The sequence below is a fragment of the Micromys minutus genome (genome assembly GCF_963924665.1).
Source record: "Micromys minutus genome assembly, chromosome: 9".
Lineage (NCBI taxonomy): Eukaryota > Metazoa > Chordata > Mammalia > Rodentia > Muridae > Micromys > Micromys minutus.
Window position 1 is genome coordinate 10759832 of NC_137978.1, and position 17339 is coordinate 10777170.

Genomic DNA, 17339 nt, shown 5'->3' on the forward strand with positions numbered 1-17339 from the left:
CAAGCCCTACCTCTAGAATTGTGAGGATAGGCACGCATGTGCATTCTGCCTTGGGGAAAAAATGTGTTTATTAAGTAACTCTTCTCCCAAACCAAACACCAGGTTTTTGAAACTACTATTCTCTTTTTTTCATGATTTTGTATCCTTTATACTATGTTAAAATTTTATAGAAATCCAGATCTGGTTTGCCCTGATGATCTATGTGTCCAAACTCTTGACATTGTCCTCCATGATTTTTTGGGGGGGGGTGGGGTCTTTTTATTAGTTATTTTATTTGTTTACATTTCAAATGTTATCCCTTTTCTTGGTTTCCGCTCCACAAATTCTTTATTCCCTGCCCTCTCCTCCCTGCTTCCATGAGGGTGCTCCCATCCCTACCCACCAACTCCCTAGCATTTCCCTATGCTGGGCTATCAAGCCTTCACAGGACCAAGGAAGGGTGTCCCCTCCCACTGATACCAGACAAGGCCATCCTCTGCTACACATGCAGCTGAGCCATGGGTCCCTCCATGTGTACTCTTTGGTTGGTGGTTTAGTCCTTGAAAGCTCTGGAGGGTCTGGTTGGTTGATGCTGTGTACTCTCCATAGTTTGAAGGCTACGACAGAGAGAGCTGAGATGAAAAGCCCTAGCTGTTTTTCCCAGAGGACCTAGATTCAATTCTGAGCACCCACATGTTCCAGAGACTGTGACATCTTCTGGCCTCCAAGGGCAGATGGTAGGTACATGGACACGTAGACACACAAGCAAAACATCCACACACATAAAACAAAAATGATTTAAAAATATAAAAGGTGCCAAAGCCCACACTAAGACCTAGTAGAACTATTTCCAAAACACACTCTGCTTTTTCAGAATTCTCTCAATTATTTATCCTGCTGAAGACCAGGTCTTTATTCTTTAATATAAAAAGTTGTAATTATTTTATAAAGTGTCAAAGATAATATCTTTAGTGGTTTGAGGAGAATTATTTGGAAGTAAATTTTACATCATATGAGTCAAAAATTATAAAACATTGTTGTATCATAGATGGGAAAACGGTGATTAAAGTAACAGCAGTTTTTGCAAAAGGAAACATTTTAAAGACATCTCCTTCTGTGACGTCATCGGCTTAGTGAAAATCTAATCACTTTTGCATAGCTTGTGTAGACTGGACAGGCTGCTTAGAGGCTGCAGAGATTGGGACCCAGGCTTCCAAGATGAGAGAAACTGCTGTGAACAACAGCCTGCCGCCAAGGCAGCAGCAGGAGGTGAAAGCTCACCTGGGGGGTCTTTCGGCACTGATGCCAAAACATGGAGAAAATCCTTCACTGGATGGATCTCTGGATAAGTCATTTGGAGTAGAGTGCGGAGCACAGGGTGACAACAGAAAACCATGCTTCTGCAGAAGTACAGGACTTTGAAGGGACTTCCAGAGGAAGCTGGGTGACGTTGGGGCTAACTTGCTCCTGTTTTCCAGTGTTGCAAGCGGAGCCCTGATTATTTACAGATGCTATCTCTATGAATTAACATTCTAGCTACGCTCTGCCTGTACCCTCAGAACCCGTGCTGCAGTATTTCCCAGGCGTTTGAATGCATGAAGAGACCACAGATATATAAGCTCCCAGCTCGAGTGGAGCAGGTATCCTTCTGCTCGGTTCTCACACTATAAACCATCTCTTTCTAATTTATTCAGGGACACTCTTTTTTTTCCCCCATTTTTGTGCTTTTTTGCTTGCAAGTCTCCAAGCACAGTGCTCTAGCACTGCCTGGCTTCCTACGAACAAGAAGAAAAAAAAAAGACTTGCTGTAAACAGGTAGAGTTACATATTGATCTACTAATGAAAGTGTTGTGGTCAGAGGTTTGCAGAATGCTAGTCCTGTGCCCAGGGTTACAGAACGTAGCTACCATGAACAACCCACTGAATATCTAGTCTCAACTTACACTGTAACACCAACCTCCTCTGCAGCAAACTATGGGTTTTAGTCATGATTATACCTACTTTGTGAAAGGAAGAAAATATAAATTGTTTATATTTTCCTCTATCCTACATACATGCACACACACTAAGTAAATAAATAAACAGACAGTGCTCTTTGGGAAAAATGGAAGTAAAGTGAAAGCTTGGTTGGCGAGCTGTGGAATGCGCTGAGAGGGAGAGGTGTCGAGGAGAACGTGTCCAGCGATCGTCTCCATCTACACTGGAGCAGTCCGTGTTACTCAGTGAAAGTCTGACGTCACAGAATGGACCAAACTCCACGCATGCATTTTTTTCTATAAATGCACCAACCCAGTTAATGCCTTTATGAACTAAGCACTTGTCACATAACATCTGATATGTGATACACAGCAGTAAGTTAGTCTAACTTTTTAGGGTTTTTCCCATAATTCCATAGATTCTTGGCAGCCCCAGAACACACACACACATTCATTCTTTCTCAATATAGATGACATTTTATACGTTTTTGCCCGTGCTTTCTCTTCATTGCATCCACCCTGTTACTCTTTTGGCACTTTTCAGTAATTATTTTAAAATACTGAATATTTGAGTACAAGTGTTGTGATGCCATAATGGTTAACCTAGCACCCAAGATCGTGACTCAAGTGACTAAGTGGCAGATCGTGCGTACAGCATGGATACACTAGACAAAAGTAGTGAGGTAGAGCAGCTGAACAGGAAGAGATTTTGAGTCACGATGCTGAGCTATTGAAACTTTGCCATTATCTCTGGAGCCTCCTGGGCAATAGTTTGGCCTGAGGTTAACAGATAACAAAAACCGTGGGAAACAAAACCACAGATAAAGGGAGAATGCTGGATACAGATTCTTAAACACAGGAGCTCCGAGGAAAATCTAGCCTCATCATACAGAGAGATAGAAAATAAGGACAGCTAATAGGTTTGGGTGTCTGTTATTCATCTGCATTTTGCTAGGCATTGGTCATGATTCATTTCACACCCTGTTAGGGTGGGTGACATCATTATCCTTCGTCCACACAAGGGAACAAGACTTGTCCAAGGTCCCATGCAAATGAACAGGGCCCTTTCCATAAGGTGGAAACATGGGCTCGGTGTGGGTTTATGAGCTTTAGAGTTTTGTCAAAACTTAATCTGTTGGAGATTTAGGGGATGCCTGATAGAAGCTACTCCAAGTCACTGGGTGTCCTCAGAGAAAGCCATCCCTGGGAAAACGGTGATACAGTCAGAGGGGATCCTTCCCTGCCTGGCAACAGTGCTGTCTTTTGTTTGCTCCCAAAAGCAGCTGGAGGGACTCACATATTACTCATGCTGGATTAGTCTAGAGTCACCCGGTGGTCAGGCCCCTTAGGTGGCAGAGCTTCTGCAGCTGGCTCTGTCGCTGGCTCCGGTTCCACACCTCTGGACAGGTGCTTGTGTTCCTTGCAGTACCGACATGGGGTTGAGCCGCACAGGATGGAGGGGCAGAGAAGCCAGGCAGAACAGAGCACGAGCTGGGGGTAGGGATCTGAGTCTACGGCTCTGAGGTACTTCTCAGACAGAGAAAGTGAAATTATGAACCAATTGTTTGAGTGCTCTTTAGAAGACTTCCCCTTGGAGTCCTTTTGAGGCTGGTAAGATGGCTGAAACTCTGCCAATCCGTGGAGTCAGACCTTTCTATGCTACTCTGTGTACACAGTCCTGTTAGGTGGATAAAATTGGTGACAATGTAATATCTACTTAATGTCTTCTAAAGTCAAGCACTTCTGTGTGTGAGGTCTGTTAGAATTAACCCACACGTTCTTCTCAGAGTCCAGAAGTTGGTACTAACATGATAAAGCTTTACAGATGAAGTTTCTTGAACTCAATGCTAACAAACACCAGGTACATCCGGCTGAACTCTTGGTCCCATCTCTTCATCTGCCATTACCTCCCTGTCCTTGTTTAATCCCTTCGTGGTCTAGTATAGTTCCCAGTCCTGAGTTTAGGCATGGCATCTATTTTAGGAGTGGCAGTGCAATCCTAAGCCAAGCTCTTAAGGGAAAACTCACTCATTTGTCTGTTTCTAGTTACCCCTCACTGGCTTATAACACCATTAGGAAAACAAATTCCCACTATGACCTGCCAGGTCCAGGAGGAGGGGGTGTGAGCTGAGCCATCCAAACAGCCCCCACTCCACACTGGCAGCAAGAAGCAGAGGGGCTCCAGCTGCCCCAGTTGCCCCAGCTGCCCCAGCTGCTCCAGCTGCCCCAACGGCCCCAACTAAAGCCCCAGCTGCTCCAGCTGACCCAACTGCCCCAGCTGAAGCCCCAGCTGCCCCAACTGCCCCAGCTGAAGCCCCAGCTGCCCCAGTTAAAACAGGGCCACCCTGATGTACAAGCACAGGCAGCTCAGGTCACGCAGGTGAGTAACCATTTCTAGATCAGTCTAGCGATCGCTTTGGGGAAGTAGCCTCTTACACAAGGATAACAAACCAGCACAAGCTTTAAGCAGGAACGAAAACTCAAGGCTGACAACGGCAGGGGACTTGCTTTAAGCGTTTTTGCCTTCCACGCTCACTCAAATGAAGACACTTTAGTTCTGAAGAGCAGTATTTCTGTCTCTCTCTTGAAAAGGTAGTTTAAGAAAAAGGTCAAGGATTCCATGATTCTCAGCAGTTAGCAGTTGCTTCACGAGGTCCTACCTACCATGAGGAGCTATGGACAGCTAATGGCTGCCGGGGGAAGAGAGAGACATCTTCTCTAATCACATAGCTACTGGTAAGTTGCCTGTGCCCCTATAAATAGATGTTCACCCAGGAACCTGTAAGTGTTACATGAGCCTGCCAAAGTATATGAAAGCAGGAGCAGGCCGAATTGAAAAAGAGATCACTGGGGTGTGGTGGGGGACAAGAGGGTAATGAGAATAAACATGAGTCATACATAGTATCATATACAAGCATGAAACATACCAATCTAATCGTGCTAAATAACAGTACCACAACCCTCTCCCCAAAACCCACCCATTCCTGTTATGATGTATTCAGAAACATACAACAATCTTTGCTTCAGAGGATGTGTTCATCCTGCTTCAGTATCTGTTCTATAACAGCCCCTCCCCCCCTCCTTCAGACTCCAGTACAGCCTCCCCCGTCATCCTTGGTCAACAACGGTAGAGAGATCCTGGGTCCTTCTCCCTTACAGCTCATCCTCTAAGCAAGCTCACAGAGAAACACACGGAGTTAGAATGCTGCCAGGCAGGAGACATCTCTCAGAGGGCAAACTTCACTTTCCTGATCTATTTCCTTAACTCTCAACCCAAGCCCTGCCCAGTCACTGCAACCACTTCGTCACAGCAACACCTTACCACTGTCGAGGCCCCCTCTCTCTCCTGTGCTAAAGTCTCCACTATGTCTCATAGACTCTCCCCTCTCGTGGGCTCATCTTCTCTGGGCAGACCCTGTGTTTCCTCTTCTACCTACATAACCCCTTGATGTCCTCCTGCCTTCGTGGACTTGAGCAGAAGGTTGTGACCCTATGACTCCAATTAGGTAGCTTACAGGATCCTGGGTGAGCATCTATTTATAGGAGTACCTGAAACTTACCAGTAGCTACTGGTTAGAGAAAAGATTTCTTCCTCCCCCAGGTGTTCCTGGTTCTACACTGATTTTGTTTCTTGCTTTCTAGACAGGCCTGAATACCTCCATTGCTCTCATGGTCTCAGACCACATCTTAAAGGACTCAATATAAGTGTCTCCATCTCGTGCAATCTCAAGACAGATTAGCTTCTTTTTAGCCTATTTTCCCTAAGAAAATGTTTAGCCTAACACTTTCTTCACTGTAGTGACAGTAACATCCACTGAGGAACTAAAGAAGCGTTTCTTAAATGTTTCATGCTTCATTTCAATGCTTTGCTCTCCATTTTATAATATCTTCCTCCATTCTTTACATCTACCGATTTTCCACAAGGTCATTTGTCCTTCTCAAATGCCACACTCTTGGTGAGACCCTGTCCTCTTCCAAAATTCTTCGTTGCAGCAAACATGCATCTTTGTGCTCTTATTAGAGTAGGGATTCTCTTTCAATGTTAGACAGATGAAGAGGTTATTCCAAACAGAGGGAGATCATATTATGTTGGTTGTTTGAACCTTTTTCAATGCCAGCCTTTGTGTGTGTGTGTGTGTGTGTGTGTGTGTGTGTGTGTGTGTGTGTATGTGTGAAGTTTCTATTGCTGTGATAAATATCATGACCAAAACAACTTGGAAAGGGAAGGAAAGGGTTTATTTCATCTTATACTTACAGTCCATCACTGAGGGAAGTCAGGACAGGAACTAAAGAGACCATGGAGAAACACTGCTTGGTGGCTTTCTCAACCTATTTTCTTATAGCACCCTGGATCCCTCCCCAGGGGTAGGACCACCCACAGTGGACTGGAGTCTCCCATCTCAAGCATTAAATCAAGAAAATGTCCCTAAGATTTGCTTATAGGCAAATTTGATGCAGGCATTTTCCCTGTTGAGGTTCCTCTCCCCAGAAAGTGTTAGCTTATATCAAGCTGACAAAAACTAACCAACAGAATGCTAGTACACAAACACTTGATGGTAAATATCTAGAAACTAAAAGGAACCCAGCACGAATAGAGCACACCTCCAACATGTGAAGGTCTGAGAATCACAACAGGCTGACACAGCCACTGGGCAAAGACTGGCACTGGAAGAGGTTCAAACACAACCACCTTCTCCCTCTTTGATTCTGATGTTGAATATGAAAGTTGAAGGATGATTAAATCAACCTTAGAAGAGTAGTAAGTGTTTTCAGGTGCAGGAGGGAGGGACAGAAAGAACAGAGATGGGGAGAGGGGAACTAGGAGAGAGAAGTAGTTAGCTGTGAGCAGAACTATTGTAACATGTAAGCATTGAGCACTCGGCATTATGACATAATAACAAAGCCTCATCACCCTGGAAGCCAACTGTGAAGTATGTAGAACTCAGTGGTTACATGCTTGGCCTACATACATTCTACATTCAAACCCCCACAAGCAGAAAAAAAATACGGCCGCTTCTGCTCAGTTTGATCAGCTGTCAATTAGATAGCAACAGGCTTCGAATAAATGAAATAAGGAGGGTGCTTGCAAGCGACAAATCATCCTAGAGCCCCTGCTAAGTCAAGACCCAGAGGCCATAAGAAGTTGGGACTTGGTTGGGGAAATGTAGGGGGCTCCACCTTGCTGGCTGAGTGAGTCACAAGCAAGAAATGTCCCCACCCAGATTTTGAAAAGAAGCCTAAGAACCCAGAGCTTTAAGCCCTTCTCTCCTTTTTCCTGATAAAAAAGATGGTCTTAAGCAGTCAAAGAAGCCAGAGTCAGCCCCCCACACATATAAACAGATTAGCTCAGGAATGGAGGCCTGCACACCAGTATCAGGCAACATGAGAGGTTCTAGCTTTGTACACAAAGCAGTTAAGACCATCCCATTATGTAAATGCTTATCACATACTAACACTGCAGCAAGTACTGCTAAGCAGTTGTGCTTTTAAAACCTTTGCCCCAAAGCACATGTTTTCCTTGCTTTTGAGGGTACAACCTGAAGTGACCTAGTCAGCAGTCAAGAGGCATGTTTTAAAGTTTGTGTGCTCAGGTCAGTCTTTGCTTGACTCTTGTTTTCCAACACTTCCCCAGAGGCATGCAATCATTCAAAATGCTTCACTTTTAGAAGACAGAAACCAGGCCAAAGCAGTCCAAACAAATAATGAAGTTCGTGTAATTACAGGGTACCAGGATGGAGCTCTGGTCCCACAGCACTGGGCCTGTGTTAAATAACATCTGTGGCTGTTATCAACCGCATTCTCTTCCCAAAGTGGCCAGGGACTTTGACCTTGAGGAAGATCTTACATCTTATACTAAAAGTCCAAGCTGATTCTAAACTCCTGTTGGAATTTGTACCCTCCTTGTAAACCGTCTGCTGTCCTTCAATAGAAAGGACATTCTGGGCTCAAGCACTATAACTGATGCTGGGAGGTGCTTACTGGCAGGAACCAGATAGGGGTGCCTCCTCAGGGGCTCTGCCAGAGTCATGTAGCTGAACATGCTCACAGCTAACCATCAGACTGAGCACAGGGACCCCAGTGAGGGTGCTGGAGGGGGAGGGATGAAAGAACTGAAGAGGGTTGCAGCCTCATGTGAAGAACAGCATTGTCGACCAACTAAATCCTCCACAGCTCTCTGGACTAGATCATCAACCATTGAGCACGCATTGAGAGGCCCATGGCTCCAGTTGCATATGTAGCAGAGAATAGCAGTGTCTGGCATCAATGTGAGAAGAGGTCTTTGGTCGAGGGAGGGCATGTTTTCCCAGTGTAGGGGAATGCCAAGGCATGGAGGTAGAGAGGGTGATTGGGAGCTAGTGCCCCTTTGTGAAGACAAGTAGAGGGGGAGGGGGGATGAAAGCAGGGTGGGCAAAGGGAATAACATTTCAAATGTAAATACAGAGAGTATCTAATACAAAAAAAATTTTTTTAAAAAGGACATTCTGTGTCCAGTGAATGACAGTCCCATCAGAGTTACAGTGGGAAGGGATGGCATCCTTTGAATGTAGATATGTTAGAAACTTCCAAATATTTGATGGCCTATTACTCATCTTAACTCTGGGCAAGTAATTTAACCATGTGAGCCTTGGTTACCTTGGTACTTAAAAAGTGAGTAATAATACCTATTAGACAGGATGTTGAGAGTTATATTAAAAGACTTGGCACATGGGTATTCGATCTTTGTTATTCCTGGTACAATTGTTTTGTTTTGGGGATTGTTTTTTATTGTTGTTGTTTGGTTTTGGGTTGTTTTTGATACAGGGATCGGAATTTAAAACCCATCCCAGATTCCCAGATGTCTGAAGTACCCCTGTCCCTAGGGTGGAGTCCTCTTTGGCCCTGCAGCCAGACGCCTTGTACAAGCCAGGCCTGTGTGCCAAGGTTATGCTGGTTCACCATCTCACAGCCACAGAGCAGTGAGTAGCTCCTAGGCCCCAGCAATGTCAATACTGCCTTCCTGACTCCGCCCATTGTATCTAGAGGAAAGTGGCTGCTCATTGTCTTCCAGAGCTCCCCCCAGGAAGCATGATATCACCCTCTAACAAAAGCGGGAAAGCTGACAGATCTGCTGAGATAGGTGTGACCACCACCACCACACACACACACACACACACACACACACACACACACACACACACACACACAGCTCCCTGGTCAAGCCCTGAACAAGAGGCTGTGTGACAAGCAGGGAGTCAACAGCAGCCACCCACAACACCCTGAGGCCTCACCAACTCCTGTGACTGACCCATAAATGTCCCCATTTCTGTCACTTCCACACCACATCAGACGTGTTCTTATGGGAATTCATTCCCCATCAGCAACAAATGTGCCAAAGAGTAAAGATTCTGCCCATCTGGCAGGCTCTGAACTTCAGTCCTGGTCCACACCTTGGGGAAGGAACATAGACCGCTGAAGAGACAAAGGATGATGATCTGAGTTCAATCTCTGAGATCCACGTTGTAGAAAAAGAGAACCAAACTCTGGCTTTCATGTGTATCACACATATGCACACCCACACATGAGCACTCAGGCACACACAAACACACACAAACACACACACACACACACAGAGTGGGTGATAAATAAAATTTTATAAAATAGTTCTTTGAGGTAGGTATAGAAGGAAGCAAGCATGACTCCATTGGTTAAAAAAAAAAATACCTGCGTGTTTATGATGTGAGCTAAGGAAGAGTTTAGTCAGGATGGTGGAAATTGGGTTATCGGTTTAAAATTCCAGAACTAAGGGAGGCAACTTTAGACGTTGCCTTTCCTGGAGGCTGGGAGTGATGTCAGCTGATCCGGCCCCTCCCACATCTGGTTTAGCCAAGGCAGCTGCCTGGCTCTCTGTGAAGAATCTCATCTGTCGGCAAGTGCTGCAGGCCTGGGGCCTGACACTCTGGTGCCTGAATGTTACTTTCCTTCTTAAAACTCTTTCTGTAGCTAACAACACCAACTATCTAAAGATCTCAAGAAAGAATACAGATTGGTTTTGCAGTTTCTACCGCCCCCCAACTTCTACCTCATCAAAAAGCTCTTGGCTATCAAGATATATTTGTGTCAATCCTTTGCCTAATTCTCTTCTTTTGAGTTTCAGACCTGAAAAGCCAGATTTTGCTGAGCAGTCCCCTTTAACTGCAATCTCAACATCAACACGTACAAAAGCATCATCTGCTCTATCCCGGACCTTCAGCCAATTGCTTCTGCCATGTTTCCTTTCCCAGCACTTGGAATGGCTCTGCCTCTGTGCAAACCAAAATACTGCTCTCCTCCTCAAGATGCAACCAGTCACTAACCCTGCATTTTCTTCTAAAGCTGTTTCAAATTTCCTAGTCATCCCTGCAGCCTTCTTGCCAACAAGGCTGAGATGGGATACTGGACACAGCCTACACCTCTTTAGCCCATCCTCCACATTAATATTACAGTGATTCTCCCAGAGCTTAAACCAGATGTGATTTAATAATAATAATAATAACAACAACAACAACAACAATAAAGGACTAACACCCTGCTAAGCTGTAACATACAGAGAGCAAAGTACAAGCTTTAAAATGGTCTCTAAGGCCCTTCCTAGTCTGACCCCAACCGTAATTTAATAAAGGAATTTAATAAATTCCTGCAGTTTCATACTCCCAACAGTCTTTTGGGTTGCTTCCTTTTATGGAAAGTCTTTGTTTTTCTTTTCATTTTTTTTTCTCCAGTTTTAACATCATGTAAGCCAGACATGGTAGCTCAGACCTGCTGTCTCAGCACCTTGGAGGCAGAGACAGGAGAATCTCTAAGCTCACAGCCAACATGACTACAAAGAGTTACAAACCAGCCCAAGGTTTTCAATGAGACTCTGTCTCAAAAAACACAGTTCTGCATAACTCATAAATACTTTTGAAAATATTTGTGATTATTTTGGAACGCTTGAAAAGAAAAACTCAACCTGCAAATTTCCCAATTTCATTTTCGTATTTTTAAACAAGCAGCTAGTGAAGTCATTACAGTGGTTAGACTTTTACTTAAATGTTTACAGTACACTTAATTCTAATTTTGTATAATGCTGAAGAATAGCTCCAGGGCTCTGTAAACTCTAGGCATATATCCTGCTACTGAGCTACATCCCCAGCCATTGGTTGTTGAAACAGAGTCTCTCTATGTAGCTCAGGTTAGTCTTAAATGCCTTACGAAATCCAGTCTGGTTCTGACCTCCCAATCCTCCTGCCTCTACCTCCTAAAGGCTGGTATAAAAGGTATATGCCTCCACGAATTGTGAATTCAGCTTAGTAATAGAGTGTTTGCCTAACGTGCATGAGACCTTGGATTTTATCCCCAAGAAAAGCAAAAACCAGATGGAAATATGTATATAGAATTTAGATGTTGCAATCTCATTTTGTATCATTGGATCTAACAAATATTTCTGTCATACTTGTAAATGTTTTTATTTTGCATAAGTTACAATTATATCATTTATCACAAAATCCTACAATTCATCGGGCGTTTTTCATTTTAAAACCTGAGTGTTGTAAGGAAAAGAGGGATATGGATAATCTTTGTTTATCTTTTTAGTTTCTAGTACTGTACATGACTCAAGGTACATCTCCAGTAAGACAGCACCGATTGAAATCAAAGATATACAAAGAAGAATACCAAAAGGCATGCAAAAAATTCATTGGATGTCTATTGAATAAAACATCTGCATATGTTATAGGAAGTATTCAACAATTATAAAATGCCTAATACTAAGTAAGAAATCTAGCTAAACATCCTTTCGTGTTTTCTCTTTATTTTTGATGCCCAGAAAGATACGTTTCTTTTACTTAAAATTTACCTTTTAAGATAGCAATGATTTATTTTCATTGTATACGTATACATCCACTATACATATTGCTTCAATGTAGCTTCAACCCTGTCTACAACATTCCTTTTTCCCCAGTACCAATTGTTCCTTACCACAACTATTAAACTCTATTCAGTTTTTTAAAAAAATCACTACAAGTCAGACAAATGCACTGATAAGAATAGAAAATGATTAACATCTGTTGTAAAAGATTTTAAGAATCTAATTGAGTTAATTCTACTTGTCCAAAACTCAATGATACAGGATTGGCTGCACCGAACTAGGAGAAAGCCGTGAAGAGGAAATGCTGACTAGGGGAGGTGGCACAGTTTCCAGCACTGGCTTCCGTTCCTAAGGGCCCAGGTTAGATTTCCAGCACCCATTAAGCAGCGTACAACCATCTATAACTCCATATGTCCCAGGGATCCAATGACCTCTTCTGGTCTCCACTGGCACGCGCTCGCGCGCGCGCGCGTGTGCGCACACACACGGTACACAGACGGATCCAAAGCACCCACACAAATAAGATAATTTTTTTTTAATTAAATTGATGTTTTCAGAAGGGTAAGATTTCATGAATGACAGCTGAGACAAAACGATGTATAGATTTTGAAGGTGGTCTTGATATGTACTATGACCAGGGATGAATGGATAAAACCTTGAAGGGCTCAACCATGTTGAGGTATTGTAGGAAAAGACCACATGTACTGAGAGCTTTGCCTAGATGGTGGAAAAGATAGTATCATCGTTGCTTAGTACAGAAATACATTGGGCTTTGATGTTGAAAACTCAACTTTGTGATTCCTTATCCGTGTTTTAAACTGTTGCACTTGGCTGGTTGGTTTGCTGTGAAGGTTCTCTGGGATGTTTAAGGGGATACATTAATCAACATGTTGAAGTGATATCATTTCTCATTTACCTAATTTATGGATCATATTTCACAACAAGAGAGCTTCTATTAATTTTGTGTCTTATCAAAACCTACTCATTATTCACAAGAATTTTAAACATTACCAGTTTTCTCCTATAATAATATCCATAATCTATTTTAACCCAAATAACAAAGTTAATGTTTAACTATTTTTTAAAATAATGTCTTTTTCTTTGAACTCATCCTTCCAGATTAAAGGAAATTTTGAGTCCTGATTCTGTGTGCTAACTAGAAAACCTCCTACTAGGAGTCAGAGGTAACTTGCTCACACCTATCTTTTGAAAGGTGGAACTGTAAATAATAAAGTGTTATCTTCAGAAGAATTCAGAGCCAACCTATCTAAAGCCCCTAGAGAAGTGTTTGCCAACCTGTGAGCCATGACCCCTTTGAGAGTAACATATCAGATGTTTACATTATGATTCATAACAGTAGCAAAATTACAGTTATCAGGTAGCAACGAAAATAATTGTACGGCTGGGGGTCACCACAATATGAAGAACTGTATTAAAGGGTTACAGCGCTAGGAAGGTTGAGAATTGCTGCTCTAAAAGGACACAGCATAGTTTTTTTGAGATGGGCTTGGATAATTCCTTTCCTCATGGAGAGATGTCTTAGAAGAATTAGACTCTCCCTGGAAGTCCTCTCAGGACAGTGCTAAGAGGGAAGTGCTAACAACAGCAATGGCTGGAAAGAAGAGTTTCTGACAAAGCCCAGATCTTCCCTTGGAAAACAATTCCAAGAGGTGTCCTGATCCCTGTCCAAGGAGAAGGTTCCTCTGGGACCACTTTCCTCACCTTACTATTGCATTTCCTTTGCCAGCCCAGACAACATCCCTGCTATCTCTGAATCCAGTTGTTTAAAATGTCACACAGGACAGGAAGGACAGCTGAAGATATGTGGCTGAAGACTTCCTATCAGTGTGAATCATATAGGACATCATGATGAAACAATAGAGGTGGGTGGTTTTTTATTAAGGGTATACAATTCTTTAGAGTGTGCAGCCATGTTTGGTGTAGACAGGGAATTAAAAAGGGGAGGTAAGTTATATGAGAACTTGTTTGCAAGCTGAAAATGGCAACAATTCTCAGGTGGAAGGAGCAAGCACCAGAGTCTTGAGTTGTTATGGAAGTCTCAGCCTCTTCCAGTTTATGCATTAGCAAGGTGCTTTGCCACCCAGGGCAACCCTTATTGAGGCAAATACAGAGTCTTTATTCTTCCATTATGTTTGTTCAACAAAAAGAAGCATGAGGCCACCAAGTAGACTATCCATATGAGCTCTATATCCCCTGTCACATTAAAGAAGTGTCAGAGTCTGACTATTAGAGTCTGACTTGAAGAAGAACTCCTGAGGCTGTTTCTGTGGTCACCAAGCCTCAAGCATTCATGGAGGCTAAGACAGAATGAAAGTCAGGAATCAACAGAGTTCGTCAGCAGAAACCAAGTTTTCTGTGTCTTACTTCCAAACAAGAACATGACCTTCTTGCCATCTTCCTCCCAGAAATCAGTCTGAAGGAACTGAAGCCAAGCATCAGTGAGACAACTATTTTGGAACAGACCTTTTTTTTTTTTGTATAAATTTATGACATCTTTTCTAGACTTATTTTGCAGAATGCCATAACAAGCTCACTAAAGGAGAAAGAGTAAGTTAAAACAGTTCTCTGTGTGTGTGCATGTACTGTGTATGTATGTGAGCATACTATTAGTCTATTTAACTCAAAACTACATCAGAGCAAAAGTAGATACCTGGTCTTTGCATTATTAAAATCTCTGGTGTAAAGTCAGTCCCATATCAGTGTGATTTGTGGAAAGCCAGATGAAAGTGAGGAGCTTTAATAATTATTTAAAAGTACATAATAACAAAGACATCAGTCTATCTCTACATTAATATAAAGACTAATACAAATATGTAACAATGTATTAAGTTAGTATAACTAACATAAATTACTACATAAGTAATTGACACCATCTTAGCTGCTCTTCCAGCAAGTTGTGATACTCTTAAATATTATTATTAAACTTCTGATACACTGGCTGCTGAAGTCAAATTGAAAAGATATATGAGAAACTGTATACAATTACCATGCTTTAATGGGCTAATTTTTTTCAAATACTTAACAAAACATTTAATCATATAGAAAACTATAAAATTAACATCAAAAGTATTTGTTTGCATCAAATTCTATTACAATATATAGCCTCACCATTAAGTTTGGTGAAATTTCCCAAATTCATCTCCTGTGTCAATTACATTCTTATCATACTAATTAGAATATTTTCAAATCGATCCAGGAAACTGTGGAAGCGACAATGAATCTGTGATCTACAGTTTGGGCCCTGATGTTTCTCCGAGCATGAATTACCTGTGCTGGTGAGTTATAAGGCAACCCACAGTGCAGAGTCTGTGATGCACACACAAAAACCCAAGCTCATTCTGGCTGCCCTTTCTACAGAGGCCACTATAGGATTTGGCAGATACTGAGTTCAGTGAGCTTGGTAATTGCCTACGTTTTAGTTATCCTGGTTGGGCTAATCTTTATGGCTTATTCTATGTGAAACATCAAAAAACCAAAGTCAGTGGCATAACCCTAACTTCCCTGACCCCTACCTAAAAAAAAAAAAAAAGCCCCGAATTGGACCACCAGAATTAAATAGGGTGGACATATGTAATCTTTTCAGAAAAGCGATCATTTTACCTAACAACGACGTTTTTTTGTACACTGCTAGGTAGGAATTTTGTTTCTATAAAAAAAAATCTAATTAAAGACTTTGATTAAAGTAATTACAACCCAATCTTGTTGTTATGAACAAGAAAACAACAGACACCAAATGAGAGACAAGAAAGAATATGCCAGAATAATCAGATCCCTTCAAATAAGGGTGACTTAGTTCTGGGAGAAGCTTTGGCAACCCAGGAAACAGCATCTATCTACAAGAGATGGTTAGAAAACCCAGCTGGTGCCTCAGGGAACCTGAACTTCATCCTTTGCATGTGTAAACTGGAGAGTCACAGAAAAGCAGTGTCAGCGTCACCAAATCAAAGGTTTGGTGAGAGAGAGAAAACACACAAAAAATAAGCGTCAGGCCAAAACTTACCATAAAGGAGCAAGCTGACTCCACAGAGAGCTAAGCCGGCTAAAGAGTTCATATTTCCCCAGATCTCCCCATCCAGCGTCCACAGATGAGCATGAGGTTCCCGGGAGCCTTTCAAAAACCCACAACTCTGAGACTTCCCACTCGCATGGTCTACTCGCTCCTGTTTACAAGTTGGAGACAAGGAGGAACACCGCAGAAGCAGGCGGTAACAGTCTCATTTCTGTCTGAGCACAGGGAGTTTTAAGTTCCTTTTTCCTGTTTCCTTTGTAGATTAGGATGGGAAAGGCTGTATCTTAGAGGCACTTGGTATCAGCAGGGCTTGGGGCAGAGCGAGCCCTATCCATCTTTCCCTTCATCCAAGCGCTTATCTTCTGCTCCTGTTCCTGCTCCTGCCTTGACTGGATTGCGGGGCAGAGGGATCTTTGTTACAAGCAAGGTCCTGGTCAGCATTTTCAGGAACAATAGGGGTATCCTCTCATAGGCCAGGAATTGAAAAACAAGCCCTCCACCTATGTATGGTATGCGACGAGGACCAGCCCTTCGCAGGCTAAGCAGTTCTCTGGGGTGCATTTGGGATCCCTGACAAGAGGGGTTTTGGGACATTGGGAAGCAGCATTTGCTCTCGTGTTTGCGTTCTTGCTCACAGGGTTCGAATTGGGCAAAGAAGTTTCCTGTGATGAGAAATCATAACGTGGAAGGCAATCAATTTGGGGACGCGTGGTTGAGGTCAGTTCTCAGCAAAGCCACTAGAGACTAGATTCCACAGCCATTAGCCTATTTTCTTACACCCAGATGGCCTGTCTGTTGGCCCTGAGCCCAAATATACGCATGCTACTGGCTACAGCTTTAACTTTTATTAGCATTTCATCTGAGGGTGATCTAATTTGTTGGAGAACTTGGCACCGGAAGATTTTAGTAATACAAATAATTTCATAGTTGCTGGCAAACAAAATTTCAGATGCAAATTATATACAAAAATAGGGGGGAGGTACTTTCTGAGAGAGCAGCTTGCTCTACATTGTAGGCCAGCCTGGAACGAGCCTCAAGCTCATGACAGCAATTCGTCCTCAGCCTCCTCCTGAGTGCTGATACTATAATCATAAACAGTACTCCTGGATTTATCCAGAGATCTTAAATAATCAGGCAGATCAGATGGCTCAGCTGGTAAAGCCAAGACTGAGTTTAATCCAAAGCCCATGTGATGAAAAGACAGACACCTGGAAACCTGCACTTTACATGTGACCTAAATGTATACACACATACATAAAACATACAAGCAACAAAGATATAAGCCATGTTTATAAAGACCCAACAAAAGTCATTGTATCTACAGGAGCAGAGAAAATAATGAATTCTTCAGCAAGCTCAGGCACCTGAAGCTTTCCAGGTGATTATCTGCTCTCTGTATGAATGAAGCAAGCGCTCCACTAGACACCTGACTGCCTGAAGAAAGGATTGCCCCTCTCTTTCCCACGACCCACTTAGTCTCTGGGAGTTC

At 42.7% G+C, this 17339-nt stretch overlaps 1 protein-coding gene across 2 annotated transcripts in view; it reads right to left on the reverse strand.

Moving 5' to 3' along the window:
* TEK (TEK receptor tyrosine kinase) overlaps window positions 1–16215 on the reverse strand; it is a 116246-nt gene extending 100031 nt beyond the window's left edge. For both annotated transcript variants that reach the window (XM_080920571.1, XM_080920570.1), the window contains exon 1: window positions 15842–16215. In XM_080920571.1, coding sequence (XP_080776697.1) covers window positions 15842–15893 — 52 coding nt within the window. In that variant the 5' untranslated portion in view covers window positions 15894–16215. The remainder of the gene's footprint in view (window positions 1–15841) is intronic.
* Window positions 16216–17339: the final 1124 nt, after the last annotated feature.